The sequence below is a fragment of the Lycium barbarum genome, chromosome 8 (assembly GCF_019175385.1).
Source record: "Lycium barbarum isolate Lr01 chromosome 8, ASM1917538v2, whole genome shotgun sequence".
NCBI lineage: Eukaryota > Viridiplantae > Streptophyta > Magnoliopsida > Solanales > Solanaceae > Lycium > Lycium barbarum.
The window spans coordinates 98,326,778-98,344,685 of record NC_083344.1 but is presented as its reverse complement, the minus strand read 5'-3'; the positions used below and the strand labels follow the sequence as shown (position 1 = coordinate 98,344,685).

The 17,908-nt window shown below is 36.7% G+C and overlaps 1 protein-coding gene across 3 annotated transcripts; it reads left to right on the top strand.

Annotated features, from left to right (window-relative positions):
- Window positions 1-4,343, top strand: LOC132606386 (uncharacterized). 3 transcript variants are annotated; one of them, XM_060319847.1, is made up of 3 exons: window positions 1-129; window positions 2,891-3,048; window positions 3,499-4,343. In XM_060319847.1, the coding sequence occupies exon 3, from the start codon at window positions 3,534-3,536 to the stop codon at window positions 3,987-3,989; it is 456 nt and encodes a 151-aa protein (XP_060175830.1). In that variant the 5' UTR covers window positions 1-129; window positions 2,891-3,048; window positions 3,499-3,533; the 3' UTR covers window positions 3,990-4,343. The 3 variants fall into 3 exon arrangements, with proteins under 3 accessions (XP_060175830.1, XP_060175829.1, XP_060175831.1); XM_060319846.1 differs by having other exon boundaries at window positions 2,721-3,048; XM_060319848.1 differs by lacking the exon at window positions 2,891-3,048.
- Window positions 4,344-17,908: the final 13,565 nt, after the last annotated feature.

The following is a 17,908-nucleotide window of genomic DNA, read 5'->3' as shown; positions in this document are numbered from 1 at the left end:
TTTAGACCGGAAAAAAAGTGCATGATGCTTGAGAATTAGTCGTCTGGAACTGAAGATAAAAAAAAAATCAGAAATGGATGCCCAATCCAAGCGTACACTCAACTGGCATTTTCCCTTTTTTTTTTCCAGGTACCATTTACCTACTTAATTTTCTCATCCCTTTATTTGTCGATTAATTGTTTATGGTGGCCTCATTAGTTTCACATAAGATTTTCTGCATTAAAACTTTTGTGCGCCATCTCAAATTGAATGGCGGTGGTGCTTCACTCTTCTTCTGTTATAAATCTTAACTTATGATTCAAACTAGAAGAGAGTAGAATCACTGAAAAACAATTCTTTAGCCGATCAAATAGAGGAAAAGATGGATGCATATGCTTTGTAGTTTATAAGCGCGCAACCAAAGTACAATATTCCGCAGTTTTGCCTCTTTGTACTCTTGTAATTTGTTCCATTACTTAATGTTGGAAGGGAAGTAATCTTGCAACGAACTCAAAGAAATCAAAGGCTCTCATTATTAAAGTACCATAAGCAGGATTAGATTAAAAAAAGAATTTTTTTTGTATGCATTTATGTAGTCTACTGTTAATGTAATGACACTTTCCAACTCTGGCTTCAGAATAGGCAATTCAATCCATCATCCATGAAGTAATTTTCGAGAAATAAAAGATCCTTTTGGGTAACTTTTCATAATTGGAACAAGCATGTGATGATAGAATTGCAGTTTGCTTATGAATATTATTAACTATAGCGATAAATTACTACAAAAGTTGTAAAGCAATGGTGAAAACAAACAAAGAGATTGAGCAAATATTCCATTGAGTACTACAGGAGCCAAAAAAGAAATTTTTATTCATTGTATGAATATTATTAAATATAGTGATAAACAATGTAATTTTTTTTTTCTGGATGGAGTATCTATTTAAGTAATTGATCCAGCTGTATGAAACTTAAATGATGTCCTTACCTGGCGGACTTGATTTCTTGTAGTCTTTGGATGGATAAGTATCAGTCATTGATTCAGGGTCTGCAGAAAAATTTTAGGTTACAAGAGAAGTTTTCATTCCGAAAAGCATGTTTTTGTTTTTGAAGTATTGGCTTGTAATCCTGAGTTTCGCCATCTAACCAAAAAACGGAATTCTGAGTTCTTGGTTACTAGTGTTAGAACAATTACATCTTCTTCACCACTCTCCCAAGCTGATGACCTTTCCACTACTCTGCCCCTCTCCCAATTGAGTATTATGTTCCCTTCTTAGTCTGTGTATTGTTCATTCCATTTAACATTATACTCTTCAATTAATCTTTCAGGAACACTCAACATGAAGAAAACCAGGGGGCATAGATAGAAATGGGAAAATACCAACAATAATCAAATTTAATAAATTGATAACTCCATGGTAGGTTAATTAATCTGGAAGCACAACCCCTTGGTGGATACTTCTAATAATCTACAATTAACGAGCTTAATTCCAATATGATCATCTCTAGGATGATAATAGCAGGCGATAGTTGACAAGAAAAATGAAAAGTTTCAGAGAGTTTCTTCCTTTTGCTGCACTATCTAGCTTCCATTTCTCCAAAACCCTATTTGTTCTTCTATGTTTTAGGACTTGTTCACCCTGTTCTCACAAATTTGAATTAACCAAGAAAGGTTAAAAGAGGAAATGGAAGAGGAGAGGAAAGAAACGTAATGTGAATATAGCTAAACTAATAAATAGGATAAATAAAAGGAAAGAGAATAGCACATAAGGGCTACAACTAGGTTACATGCATCCGAAATGGAGCAATTATTTTTTCTAGTTGTTTACTTGATTGTTCTCGCAAAGGGTGAAATTTACATTCTGAAGCTTGGCAAAAGCTTACTGTTTCGTCTTGACAAATGCTTTGTACTTATTTTCTCTCTTATTCTAACCAAGCCCTTTTGTCAATTAGGTCATATAATCTGTATTAAGATTGATATTCTATGTGCTGAATTACCACAACTTCTCTATGGAGAAGGGTAGATGGGTGAGCCCATTATTCACCGAGTTTCGAACCATGCGCCAGCTGGCCCTCAAACATTTCTCAGTTATAAAAAAAATTACCGTAACATTTCTATCTTATGGATCAACTAATCAAATGTAATCTTTATCCACTGGTTGTGAATTGTATTTTGTTTGATCCTTATTCTTTAATCAAAAGTAATCAAAAGGCCCAATTTTTATAGGGGAAAAAACTGGAGGGAGGAAGGGAATTAAGGCTAAAACATTGTCCTTAAATTAGTTTTAAGAAAATTTCCCAGAACACCTCATTTTCCATTTTCCATTATTTTGAATGCACATCCAAATACCTATTCTGAGGTACTTGTATGTGTATAAGTTTTTTATTTATTTCATAATTAAGTATGCTGCCTATTCAACTTGTACCCTAACTTATTGGGAATTAGTCCGCCGGATACCCAAGAAAACTTTCCTAAAAACCACCTGTTTCCTAAGTTGCGCGGACTCTACGTTTTTTATGTCGCACCCAGCTCGACATGAGACTGGGACAGGTGCAGGTGCGGGATACGTCTCGGATTCGATCAACAACTTCGGATACCTTGACCAGAGTCCATGGAGAAATTTGGGGGATAATTGAGATTTTGATTTTTGTAAATGAAAGATATAACAGTTTTAAGACATGGAAAATGTCATACCTTCAATATTTTAGTCCTTTTGTCTCATATTTGTTGCTTCATGTTTCAGGGCAAATAGAGAGAAACCAAGAATTCAAGGGGTCGTCTTCTTTATAGCTCTATTTTTATAATTTTGAATTTTCTTAGCCGAATCCCCGCACCCGTATCCATAATCTGCACCCCCGAATATTAAAATTTAGATTTTGCTGAATCTGACACTCGGATCCATACCCGTATCAGATACTCGCACCTCGAGTCCGAGCAACTTAGCCTGATTCTGCTGCCATCATCCTTTTGTTAGAAGCCACGACAGTTGTGCATACCTCACAGCTGTTGTAGGTCTTGGGAGATCAAAACAACGTGGTTCACGGAGCGTCGTCAGAGTAGTCACTTAATTTGTAAGCCTCTTCCTTAGGAGTATTCAAGAACTAGGGTTTAAAAATATTTGATTTATGTAGCGACTGATCTCATTTATTATATGGTAAATTTATTTAATTATATGGCTGCAGTTGGTAAAAATGTGATTGAATCAATTCTTTTCCGTTCTTGTTATTTGTATCATAGTTAGATTTGTGCTCCATCAATAATCGTTCGCACCGACATAATTGTCGATTCCGCTTTATAGATGATATAGGTGTAAAATCTTTTATACTCAATTCTGTTTCATGTCTCTCTGTCCCAATTTCATCCTTTCTCTTTGCAAAATCTAGTAGAATATATTTTGTATCTTTGTGTGCGTCTCTCAATTGAATGAGTAAATCATACTGGATCTGTAAGTTCGTGAGTTATTAAGATTGCTAATCTACTAAATTCGAATAGCATTTATCAGTTTGCTTCATATGTACCAGATTAATCCTGTGGGCTCCTAGATTTGTGCGGATAAATGGAAGTTAATCTCCAAGAAAGCATTCCCCCTAACCAGGGATCAGGGGGTCTGCAGCATGCTGTAAAAGCCACAGCTTCCTTTGGTTTTAGCAACATGCAAGACATGAACCAACAAGTGCTGTCCGTAGATGCTACCGGAGAAGTCACTGCACGTGGTGAAGAGAAACAACCAGTTGTATATCGGCGTACACGATTTAAGCAGAAACAACCAGTTGTGTATCGGCGTACACGATGGAAGAAGAAACAACCAGTTGTATATAGTCGTATGGAATGGACAGATGAGATGGTTAAGGTTTTGATAACTGTTGTTTCTTACATCGAAGAAGATATTTGGTCCAATGGGATATTCCCAAAAAAAGGTAAATGGTGGGCTATTTCTAATGCTATGGCTGAAAGAGGTCATCGTGTCTCACCTCAGCAGTGTGAGGATAAGTTTAATGATCTGAACAAATAGTTCAAGAGACGGAATGATATTCTTGGGAGAGGCACTGCTTGTTCTGTTGTGGCTAACCCTGCCCTTATGAGACTTATGGACCTGACTCATACTATGCAGGAGGAAGTGAAAAATCATTTGAGTAGCAAACAATTATTCCATCAAGAAATATGCTAATACAACAATCAAAATAGATTCGCCAATACGCGGTCTGTAATTTTCGTTCTTTAAGTAAGCCCTTTCCTGTTACCCTTAGAACGTACCTTTTATCCCTTGTTTCCTGTTTTCTTTCTTTTGGTGTAAGACATCCAAAATCGTAACTTGTATGGTGTGGTTGTTAATTTATGGATCAGTGGTTGGATGTTTAGTGCGTGATATCGTTACTACTTTTATTGTGCTTCTCGTTTATACCGTCGCACATGATATGGGATATCTCTAGAAATTCTAGGATCTCTTCTTAAAGTTGTCAAAGGGTGGCTGAAGTATCACATGATTTCCAGCTATGCATCCAGATGCTGCCTGCAATGTTTTGCTTTTTGGTTCTTTGAATAGTGCTTGTACCTAAATTGATGATTGTTCTTTTGGTGCAGCTTTTTTGTTTTTCACCTTGCTATTCATTCTTTTTGCTGCATCATGCCTGACTGAAACTTTGTAGTTCCATCTTGAGAACTGTTGCTCATACTGGAGCCACATCTGGCTAGAATTCATTATAAATATGTGAAAATTGTTTTCTTAATTACTTCATTTTTATGGAATCCAACCAAACATTGGAAAATTTGGACACACTTCGTAGAAAATGTTTTCCCAAGCAAACCCTCTAAGAAAGTGCAAAGGCGTGAGGGCTATTAGTTTTTAATTCTTTTTAATCCTCGAGGCCTTTGCTTAGGAAGTAAGAAATGACAGAATGTTCATGCTCATTCTAGCTCTCGTATTTCTTCTCTACTAAAAAGTCTTTGAATAGCTTGAAGATGGAGAAATTGATTGTAGAAGATCAGTTGAATGTATATATTTGCATTTTGATTAGTATGAGAGAAGACCGGGCTAGCAGCAGGTTGGGGTGAGAGGGATTTAAGCAAAATTCATTTTACAAGAATTTGCACGGGGTGTATCCTGATATGTAACATGCTACCATTAAACTACATATTTTGAGTGAAATGTGTTTTTTGCCCATGGAATCAGGAAACTATTACAGATCAATGAGAGAAGAAGCTTCTTGATGGCTTAAATGTATACTGCTTGAGATTGCAAAGACAGTAACAAAATAATTCAACATATAAGATAATGTGTACTCCAGTAAATATGAAAAAATACAGATATTTCTAAACCAATATCCACCAAAAAAGCAGGCACAACCCTTTTCATTTCAACCACATTTGCCTCCAACAAAGAATGTGCTTGAAAACCAACTACCTTAATTTGATTTTTTCTCTTGTTAAGAAGAGGCATCTGCAACTGCATCTGATAACAGAAGTTTTTTTTTTTTTTTTGAAACTGATAACATTGTATTCCTCAGCATTAAAGAATATGCTGGCTAGTGGCTACCTCCAAAAAGAGAGCTACAGAGTGATATTAATTACAAAAGTCCTATGAAATCTACTTACTGTAATTCGTCAACTATACTATTTTCTTTACACCAAAAACATATGGAACTAATACAATTCCATTTGATCCTCTGAATTGAATTGGATCTGCCTTTTAAAATTCTGTCATTTCTCTCCTTCCATATGTTCCACCATATACAAGCTGGAATTGTTCTCCACCGTATCTTCTGGCTTTTGCTACATCTCCTGGCTTTTGCTACATCTCCTGAACCATTTGTTCTGGCATGATCTAGCTTTCCTTGGCCAAACCGATAAAGAGAGACCAAACCTGAGTTGTAACTTTACAGTGAAGGAACAAATGGTTATTTGTTTCTGTTGCCTCTTGACACAGAAAGCATCTAGATGCTATTTGTATTTTTGTTTTCTGTAGAACTTCATGTGTGAGACAAGCTGTCCTTGCCACCAGCCAAGAGAAACATCTCACCTTGGTTGGTGCCATGTTCTTCCACACAAGCATCCAAGGACCAGTTGAAACTCCTGCCAGTTCAAACATTCCCCGTTTGTACACCCTGCTCACTGAGAATACTCCATCATTTTGATGCTTCCATCTGATTGCATCAGCTTCAACATTTGTGCCCAAAAAGTTCCCCACCTGAGTCAGTAGGTCAGCTACACTGGTCACTTCCCAATCATTTAGATATCTTCTGAATGTTAGATCCCATCTTGAGGTGTCCAAGCTTCTTCAATTGTGCAATCACGGTTGCTACAAATAGAGAACAACACGGGGAAGAGTTCCTTTAGTGATCCATTTCCAATCCAATTGTCTTTCCAGAAAAAAATCCTGCTGCCATTTCCCACCTTGTAACATGAGTTTCTCTTAAAATCAGACCATAAAGATCTAATAGTTCTCCAAAACCCTACACCATATGTGTCTGTTGCAGGATTTGTACACCAATGTCCTTCTTGTCCAAATTTTTGCTGGACCACTTCCATCCAGAGAGCTTGTTGTTCCTCATTGTACCTCCTTAACCATTTTATAAGCAGACTGTTATTTTGCAGCTTCAGCTTCTTGACCCCCATACCTCCTTGATCTCTATTCTTCTGTACATTCTCCCACTTCACTAAGTGAAAGTTCCTGCCCTCCTTATTGCCATTCCATAAGAAATTCCTCCTCAATTTATGTAGGATGTCAATCACCTTGCTTGGCATAGGAAATAGAGACATTACATATGTTGATAGAGCATCCAACACTGAATTTATCAAAATACGTCTCCCTCCCAGAGAATGATCCTGAGACTTCCACAGAGCTAGCTTCTCTGTTTTTTCAATGATTCCATCCCATATCTCCAAAGCTTTGTGTTTTGTTCTCAATGGCATACCAAGATAAATTAGGTAGTTTTTCCACCCTACAGCCCAGAATATTTGCCAAAACCTGTATTTGCAGTACTTCCTTAACTGGAAAGATACTGCTTTTTCTCCAGTTTACCTTCAATCCTGATGTGGCTTCAAATATCACCAATGTCATTCTAAGGAAGCTGATCTGTTCTGGTGTAGCATCGCAGAAAATAACTGTGTCATCTGCATATAAAAGATGTCAGATCTCTAGCACCTCACCAGCTCTGTTCCCTACTCTGAATCCTGTCAACCATCTGTTGTGAGTAGCAATCCTCAACATGCAATTGAGGCCTTCCATAGCAATGATAAAAAGAAAAGGGGACATAGGATCACCTTGTCTGGGTCCCCTTTCTGCTGGAAAAAACCAACTGGTTCTCCATTAACAAGGACAGAGAATCTGGTAGTTTTTATGCAGAATCCAATCCATATCAGCCATCTATTGCCGAAACCCATCTGTCTAAGCACACTGAAAAGGAAGTTCCAATTGAGATAATCATAGGCTTTCTCAATATCCAGTTTGCACATGACCCCCCGTACCTCCCCTCTCATCCTCGTATCAATACATTCACTGGCTATCAAAGCAGCGTCTATGATTTGTCTCCCCTTAATGAATGCCATTTGGTGTTTGTTAACCAGATTGCCCACAACCTTTTTTAACCTTTCAGCCAACACTTTCGAAATGATCTTATACATACCAGAGATCAAACTAATGGGTCTGAAGTCTGCTTTCTTGGGGATCAAAGCCACAAAAGTAGCATTGACGCTTTTTTCAAAGAATTGTTGAGCATGGAAATTTTGAAGGGTGAGAATTATGTCCTCCTTCAGCATATCCCAGAAACTTTGATAGAAAGCCATTGAAAAGCCATCCAGTCTAGGAGCTTTATCAACTGCACATAGCTTAATAGCTTCAAGAATTTCTGCCTCCTCAAACTGTTTTCCATCCACTCTTGTTCTTCTGGGGACATACAAGGATTTCTTTGTAAAACAAAATCTGGCCTCCTCCAAGCTTCAGATTCTTTTATACAGCTGCTGATAGAATTCCAAGATGGCATTTTTAATAGCCTGTGGGTAATATCTCGCCCTTTGGTTCTTTGGTGTCTGAGCTCTTCTCATCTTTAGTTTATTCATTACCCCCTTCGCTCTGTTTCAAAGTGTACCCAATCAGTAACACAAGCATAAAATAAAATCAAACGAGTCTTGCAGTATATAGTACTATCTGTGTGTCTTATTTTTGGATATAGGTCTCTCGATCTTAATTACTGCTTAACATGTACCAAATCTTGAGAAACATGTTACGGGGTAGATGTAGTATTTGAAGTGAGGGCATGACAGGAATTTGTATTCATTCACTGACTTAAATCTTGTAATATGCTTTGTCTGATAGTGGTTGTTGTTGTTGTTGTTAAAGTGCAATATATAATTGGGATGGGGTGATCGAGGGGACATATATGTTTGGAAGCTTGTTCTTAGGATCTCAGTTCCAACTCGTTGATCTTTTTCAATAATAAGGGTATGTTTTGTATGGAGGAAAACATTCATATTTTTCAATTTTTTCATGTTTGAGTGGTCAAAATTTTTGGAATACATATTTTGTAGGAAAATAAATTCCTTAAATTTGAGGAAAATGACTTTCATAGTGAAAGTTGAGAAAACAAGTTCCAGTGTCATTCCACATTGATTGTCTCCTTCCCACCCTCCAACACATCCTACCCCACCCACCCCACCTCCCATAGTTTTTTGCATAGATTATATACAAATGTTTTTGAGATAATATTTTATGCTTGCATACCGAACACAAGAAAATAAGTACAAAACCACTTATTTTCCAAGAAAACATTTTCCTTCGTACCAAACACCCTAAATTTAGCCTTAAGATACCTCATTGAGCAAAGATCCGAGAGATTGGTGCTTTGTCATCTGCACCTTTCTCCTCAGCCACCTTCTCATCCTCCTTTGGCTTGCCATTCTCAGCACCTTCTGTCACCTCCACCATCTCAGGGACGGTGGTGATGGCTTGTGGAATCTCAGCTTTAGAAGTCTAGGGGTTCACCTTCTATACTTTATCATATGTCGCAAATTTTTCTATATAAATTTAGTCTGCTGGGCTAATGGCGGAGAAAATTTAACAGTGTCCTCAAGAAAGACCATTTGGACTAATGCCCCCTAAAAATGTTCTTTAAGATTAACTGAACCTCAAAAGTAACTCATGAGAAGAGAATTAGTCAAGACCATACAAAGAGACAACACATGCACTCGATGTTGCTAATTCCACGGTGGAAGGAAGGAAGGAAAAACTAAGAGAAGGATAGAAATTCAGATTTTCATTCAACATGGATAGTTTACAGTAAAGTGGTTGTTAAACAAGACTAAAAACAATCCAACTTGGCTGCTTTCCTCTTCACACACTTATGTTTGAAATTTCTGAATATTCAATGTCTTACTTTTTTTTCCCTCCCAAACAAACACCAAAAAGCAGAGCACCTACTGCTTCCAGCCATTTTCGATTCCATGCTCTTTAAATCTAGTTTTCGTAGAAGTGATGGATTTGCTTTAGAAGGTCTTAGCGGATAGTTTGTGTAGTCTTGTGACGTTTTTTTCACTTTGTGTGAGGGTTTAATCTCTTTTGAGATTCGTGGCGTCTTACTTTTACTTTGAACTTTGATTTAGTATAGAATTATAGATGATGATCAGATATTTTTTCAAAAAAATATGAACGCGAGTTTGATAGTCAAAATAATCTCAAAGTTTAATACTGTATAACTTTTTGTTTAAGCATTTTTACCCCCTCCCTGAAAATGTTATTTCGAGATTTTTCACTTCTCTTATATTGATCATGAATCTGTTTTAGACATCCTTGCCAAATATCCAATTGGAATATGATATCGTTGTTAGTTTATATTATTGTTTACTTAATTGAGACGGAATCATGTCTTGATTTAATCACCAGAACAATATTGTAATGACAGTGATACCTCTGTTTTAATATAGGGGGAAAGGATAAAAGGTATCCCTCAACTATGGGAAATAAAGCAAAATTGTCCTTATTTTAGTTTTGGTCGTAAACATACCCTTATCACTGGTGGATTGGTATGGAAGATGTAATAAATTTGAACTTGGTTTAGATTTTCCCCTCAACATGAGAGATAGAACAAATTTGCGCTCCGTTTGAATTTGGTCTCATATTGCGCTTATCATGAGTAGACTAGTTCATATTTGCCCCTCACAATTAACACACTTTCAATTTTATTTTTATTTTTATACATTTAAAACATATTTATTATTAAGATAGAGTGCTACTCCCTCCGGTCCATTTTACTTGTCATGTATTTTTTTTACACGCCCCTTAAGAAATATTAACTAAAAGGGTAATTTGACTAACTTATCCTTCTTTCCTCTTTGATCTCAATTTAATACTACTTTCTTTTTCACCACATTAATCTCTCTCCACATTATTGTGTAAGGATAAAGGTGGAAACTAATACTCCCTCCTTCCCAATTTATGTGATATAATTTGACTAGACACGGAGTTTAAGACAGAAAGAACAATTTATGAAACATGTGCTCTAAATCAAGCCATATATATTTGTGTGGCTCAAATCATTTCATCAAGGACAAAAAGAGAAGTTTTAAGTTATATTATTTCAAATTATAGAAATGTATCATTCTTTTTTGGACAGTCTAAAAAGAAAAGTGTATCACATAAAGTGGGACAAACGGAGTAATTAATTATATCTTAATTTTCTAAAACGACAACTATTTTGGATCTTTTATGAAATATATTAATGTGGATGTCCATGTAGTTTCCCCCACTACTCTTCACCATTATGTCCCACCTCCTCCATGTTCATAACTCTTGTAGAAGTAACTCTCATTACTTCATGACAACTACTCCCACACTTTATTTCTATAACCCCCAAATGTTATTACCCATATTTATGACACACCCTTTGATGTTCTCAATGTATTTCTATGAATAATGGGATTGAATGTAATGGTTACACACTTGAACATACTTGGATGAATAAAAAAGCTCTCATCTCTTGTCTCTTTTTATCTCTTTATTGTTCTTGCTTCATCTTTTGATATATTGTACTAACTCTTTTAGAATAATTTTACAACACGTTATCAGCACGAGTCTCTAACCATATGCGAGCTGATTTTATTCCCTTCTCTGTTGAGGTATGTCACGCTCTCGGTTTGTAAACTATGGTCTTAGCGATCTTGACAGACTAACTTTTACTCTCCGTTAAAGTAATAGATGAAGGATTTGAGTTACATGGTATAACTAGCATAAAGTACCGTGCCTCTGTTTTGAAGATACTTAGAAAATGAATTTACATTTGTGAATTTACATGTTTCATCACTTGGTCTCTTAAAGGTTGAATTTTATATTTTATTTGATCTATTGAGATTCTGGCAGTGATCTGGTGTCCACAACCAGATGAACTAGTTTTCTATATTGTTCTTTTTGTGGTAATATCAACTTTCCCCACAAAGGTAAGTAATTGGGTTCTGACAAGTAAATCATAAATATATTAAAAGCATCTTATTTTAATTTTTGATGTAGAATAAGGTAAGTTCTTATTGCTGTGATTTTGATGTGTGGAGCCTCTAATTAAAGTTCTTCTTTTATATATATATATATATATTTTTTTTTTTTTTAATTGTGGGTTGATAGGAATTCATGAGAAATATGATGTTCATTAACTTTTCTTGCGCAATCAAATGAAATTGCAAATTGAAAGAGAGAATTGTAGTAGAAAGTATATGTAACGTGATGCTAGAATATCCTAAATTTCTTGTCATTTTTCGGACAATAGCCACTACAAGTAAGATGTATCATATGGCTATTCAGTTTTATCTTTAAGAACTCCTGAAATCTTTGTCTACTTGCTATCTCAAAAGTTGATCTCGTCTAGTATATCATCTAGTGAATAAATGAGGCTTCAATACTTCCTATGTTTATCACATAAATTTATTATTTGTTTGGAAGAATCTTTAATTATATACAAAGCAGTAAATTTCTATATGCATATAATTGTAAAGTGATAATATTTCAGAGGCTCAAGGGCGCGTCCTAGTACATTTTGGCCTATTATGTCATTGGTTGAGGGTAAGACGATAGATTCAATTCCCTTCGCACCAAGAGGGTAAGACATCGGGTTTGAGTCCCGGTGCACTATGATGGTGCACCATGATGATAATATAAGATATTGGGTCAAGTCACATCGATTTATGGCCTAACATGCTTTTAAACGGATAACACGTTGGGTTTGAGTCCCGAAGCACTATATTGATGACTAAGGTAAAATAATGTGCATTTGATGAAAAATCGTGAAGCCCGTCCCACTTGATATGCTCCATTCCGTGGGCGTGGCAAAGGACAAAATAATGTTAATCATCATTGTGGTAATTATAAAAGAAGGAATACTATGTGTTCTCCAAATGGTCCTTCAAAAGGTGAAGGTAATATTGGTCATCAATATGATATAAAAGGTCATTGCACATGCGGTTGTCGTCCGACCTAATTTGATAAGTTTTATAAATCCTCCATCAAAAGAAAGAAATATAAACTGAAGGTGTACTTGACCTTCCAAGGTGATGTTGAGGTGGGTCCTATAAATATGATACATGTCAAGGCATGATAATGAGCTTATAATGAAAATATATGAAGCACGTACAAATGATTATAGTCCATTTCTTGAAGAGAATGTGACTTGTGATTAGCATCGTGAATGCTCGCCCATTTTGAAAGTGAAAATGTGAATACATTATGGATAAGGACATGCTCATATATGGTTGGATAAATACCGCAACTCGTCTCTACGGGAGGTTTGAGAAAAATAAAGAAATTTTATATTGGCATAAACGGTCATTGGTCACGTATTTTTAATACGTCATAAATATTGTGGTATGCCTTATCATGAATTGTCGAACTGTCACGACCCAATTTAGGGTCGCGCGGGCACCTACCTTTCCCACCTCGATAGGCGAACCCTCTATCAAATAACACATCAATTAAATAAATACGAATCATTTTAACCAATAAATATTTAGAAATAAAAGCGGAACATCAATATGTAATAATAATCTCACGATTTAATATGATTACAACAATTAAATAATTACAGACTCGATCAAACTTCCCACGACCTGGTCTAGACTAGTACAAGAGCGACTAAATGATCCAGATTACAATAACACTCTAAGACTCAACCTCCATCTCGGAATGAAGTGGGAGGAGGCCTTCAAGATAGGCACCGCACATTTCCGAACATGTCGAAATCAATCACCTGAAACACTCTACACCCCGAAAAGGGTGTAAGCAATATCAGTACAATCCACACGTACTGAGTAAGTATCATAAGCCGACAAGGGTTAGGAATGCAAATCAGTAAAGAAATTCACAAATAAACATGATAACTAACTAAATCAAGTCATACATCTATCTACCGCTAAATATAACATCATACCCTTAAATCATTAACTTCCCTCTAACAACCACAAATCAATTTCACAACAATTTCACACTTCATATATCATTATATCATTCGTTTTTAGTCTAGGAGTCAACTCATCATTATGGCATCTTTTATCCTACATCACTTAGAGACCAAATATGTAACTGATCTTACGGACGATCTACGGGATAATTCAACAAGTACAAACAACAAATTTGAAGCCAAGCACTCGTCATTGCCTAAGTAGAGCATCTAAACCCAATTGTACCAAGTCTCTATATGCCCAATCTGAAACCGACATCGCAAGTAAAATAACAAGTCATCTCAATATAAGACATGAATGTAATGTGATGCAATAATGTATGAATGCAATGCAATGCCATGCATATGTTGTGTAAATATATGCTCCGGACGGAAATATCGACATCTCGGTAGCACAACCCAAGGTGACTCGCGAGGTCTAAGTTCCACCCGTCCCGGATCTTTGCCCAATAGACAGATGGGACCCCGAGTCTTTGCCCATGGGGGGTTCTCACCGGCACCACCCTGGGGGAGTCGCGGAGTCCATGCACTCACTTAATCCACCATTCCGAAACGAACATCGGATATCAGATTCTCACGTCACTCAAGTAAAAACCGAGCCCATCTCATCATAGTGTTTCATCACGTATCATCAGTATCTCAATAGTGTATCATGAAGAATGAGAGTGTGTGCAATGCATGTATCAACCTCAATAATCATGCTCAATATTACAAGTACCAATAATGGGTACGCCAACAATATATCCAAATCACAAATACCAATCTGGGTACGCCAGCTATATATCAATGTCACAAATACCAACATGGGTATGCCAACAATATCATCAAATACTACTCAAGTAATATGAAATTCTATCTTCGTAGTAGTCATCAAATTAATGTACCGCCATATCACAAACAAGATGTAACCGCAGATCCCAATACCTATTAACACACGTGGCTTCAAACCAACACAATAGATTAATCAAGTCGCAACACATTATTACCACTTTCCCTTAATCAACCTATTAGCTTAGAACAAGTAAGTCCACTCTTTACTCACGAGTCATTCGTCACAACTCAGTCTAGAACTCAATCACAATCGTTGTTACATTTTATCCTTCCATTTATCAACCAGATTCACTATTAATAGCATAACACAATTAATCACATATTACGGAAATTCTCATCATGAGACATAGAAAAATAAGTATCACCCACTACTCTCAAGTCACATAAAATCCACCGATATTCCATAAAACCAAATCAAGCACCCTAAAGAATCTACAGGCCACAAGCCCGAACATACAAATCGCACAACACTACCATCCTAGGATTCCATCCCAAATCTCCAATTCCTACACATGCATTCTCCGTTCCTTCTAATACATGAATATGAAAAACTAACCGGAATCTACCGAAAGGAAAGTCATAACCTACCTCAAGGCCGAGCGGGTGCCACGAGCATCCGTTGATTCTTCAATTTGTTCACCATGTCATAATCCGCACGAAGAAACTCGATACCATCATGAGACCCAAAGTAGGAATCACCGTTAGAACTCTTATAAACGATTTCGAATTGATAAGGTAGATATGGGAATTTAGCCTACCTCTAGATTTCATTTATATCACTAGATGATTTATTCAACCTCCATTCATGATTAATGACACTATTTTGAGACACTAGCTAGGTCAAATTGCCATTTTTATCTTTTCTTTAGAAACCCATTTTCAAGATTCATAGAAGAGGCCCATTTATAATCTAGTAGGGAAAATGAGAAACTAAGTTAGTAACCATTCTAAGGTGATGAGCAAGGGGGGAAATAAAACCAATGAGTACATATTAAGAACAACTAAGTAATCGTCTCTTTAAGTCTTAGGAGATTGAGAAACCCAAATTGTGTTTTCTAGATGAGGGACTCTTAATAAGAATCATTAATAGGAAGAAATGAATGGGAGGAGTTAAAGGGATTACCTTTCCCAACAAAATATAAATTTTGGCTCCATAAGGGCTCCAAGGAGGCTGGACTCTTTAGGGTTTTGGAAAATGAGGCTAATTCCTGAAATGTCACTTAAATAGGGGAAATCACTTGTAAGGCTTGCCTTAGGCGAATCCCACATCGGTTTAGGCGAATCCCACATCGGTTTAGGCGAATCCCACATCGGTTGGGGAGGAGAACGAAGAGTGCTTTATAAGTGCTTGGATACCTCTCCCTTGTAGACGCGTTTTAAAACCGTGAGGGGCAAAAGCTCCAAAGCGGACAATTTCTACATGCGGTGGCCTGGGCTATTACATCACTATTCGTAACCGCTGGGGCGCTTTGAGTCACCGCTCCAGCGGTACCGCTTCTGCAACGGTGTCACCGCTGGGGTGGTCCTCGAAGTAAATTGTCTATACCGCTTCTGCGGTAAACCATCTGTTGTTGCGCGACGGTTAAGGCGGCATGGAGGACGCTGCAGCGGCACAACTGGCCCAAGTGGCCCAAATCCTATTTCTTTACCCGCAACTCGTACGATTTCCCGATTGAGTTAACGATTTTCAGAAATGCAAGATGGACCAAGTATGCCTCCGGGAGTCAACGCCACGAATATTTCGGAATTCACAGTAACGACGAAACAGATCGTTACAGGAAGGGTAATAGCAAGAAATAAATCTTTCCTATAAAGGTTTTGACCATGACCATAATGACAATTACTCCCTAAAAGGAGATGTTCGCCATATGGATAGTATTATTAAATATGTGATAGTATATAATTAATTGGGAGCTCTGGAAAAGCTGATTTGTTACTACCTGGAGGAATAAAATTGTTCATAATATTGGTGTTGTAGTAAGTCTCAAGAAAGTTTTTACATTTCAAAGGCATTGGCCAAATATGAATTACATTGAGAATATAAATTATGGGCAGGTTTAATATCTTCATGTTACTACAACTATAACGGGTACATAAAATGTATGTGTAATGTTGCCTGTTTTTCCTCCGAATTTGAACTACATAAACACAAGCATGATGGAATCACATGCTATGGAAGTTGGCATGACCGGATGGCCATCCCAGTTCAAAGATGATGCAAAAATAATTGAGAATTCTTGTGGTTATATATATTGAAGCAATTAAAGATTCTTCACGAATTCTCTTGTGCTGCTTGTTCTCATGCAAAATTAATTATTGTACCATCCAAGGTTCGGATTGTATCCCCTAGTTTTTGGAACGTAGAAAAGGTGATATACATATATGGGCCCAGTCTCATGCCATGTGGACCGGTTTACTATTATATGATTTTAATAGATGCATCTATGATATGGTCACATGTGCATTTGGTATCAACTTGCAATTTGGTTTTTGCAAGGTTGTCTGCTCGAATTTTTAAATTAAGAGCACGATTCGAAATTATGAAATGATGTTAATGGTGTTTTATATCCAAGTTGGTTTAGCTGAAATTGTATGCCTCCATTTCTAGCTAAACAATTGGTTATGAGAACAAACTCCCAAAACGAACTTTGCGATGGGATATGTTATTTAATATGTAGCAGCACTTGTACGCATCAAACCAACAAGTTGTAATAAGTTCCCCTATCATAATTGGTTCAGGGTCAGGAACCAATAATTCCCATCGAAAAATTTGAATGTGCGATATATGATTTAATTGCTCCACCACAATGCATAAAGATAGGTCCCCAAATAATGTTGGGAGGTAAATGTTAGATTTCCTAACATTAGGGGGAGGGATGATATGCGGCTAGAAAATAAGGTATATGTAATGAATTATCACTGGTATGATCCTCATTGAAAGGATAATTCAAGTTAACTGCTAGACGCATTTGCTGACCCAAAAGTGAATATTAGCCGCAAATGCTCCAATTAGAACTAAATTCCTTGAAGGACAGAGTCTATGGCGATAGACCGATTGGTTACAAAGATAAAACTCCTTAAAGAAGGAGAGGAGCAAATGATAAAAATGGTCATACTAATGAGGCGAATGCTTTAAAAGAGCATCACGACATAACACTTCATAAGACCTTGGGAAAGGTCCAAGTACCTGACAATGATAAAAAAACGAAGAGATCTCGATAACTTATGTCACATTGGAATTGATATCAGATGCCCGTCGACAGTATCTTTAATATAATGTAGCGCTCAACATTATAAATGGTGATGAGGATCTTGAATTTAAATCTGTCAAAGAACGTTGACAGCTATAATGATTGGCCAAATAAAATACGCAGTTCGAGTATATTTTGTTTCACTTGAAAAAATGATGTTTTGGACCTATAGTCCAGGGACCTCAAGGTATAATGTAAGTGGGGTACAAATGGGTTCTTGTGCAAAAAGTAATATGATAAATAAAAACCGTATATATAAAGTACGGCTTGTGCTTTGTGGCATAAAGGTTTTTCGCAAAAGTCCTGACATTATTGTATGGAGATTTATGTATTCTCCTGTGGTGGATGCAATGGGGTTTCTTATCAGTCTGGCAATATATGAAAATTTTGAATGCATATAATTAATTGTTGTCAATATG

Coding starts and splice junctions, on each gene's coding strand:
- LOC132606386 (XM_060319848.1), top strand. CDS start 3,534: ATGGAAGTTAATCTCCAAGAAAGCATTCCCCCTAACCAGGGATCAGGG.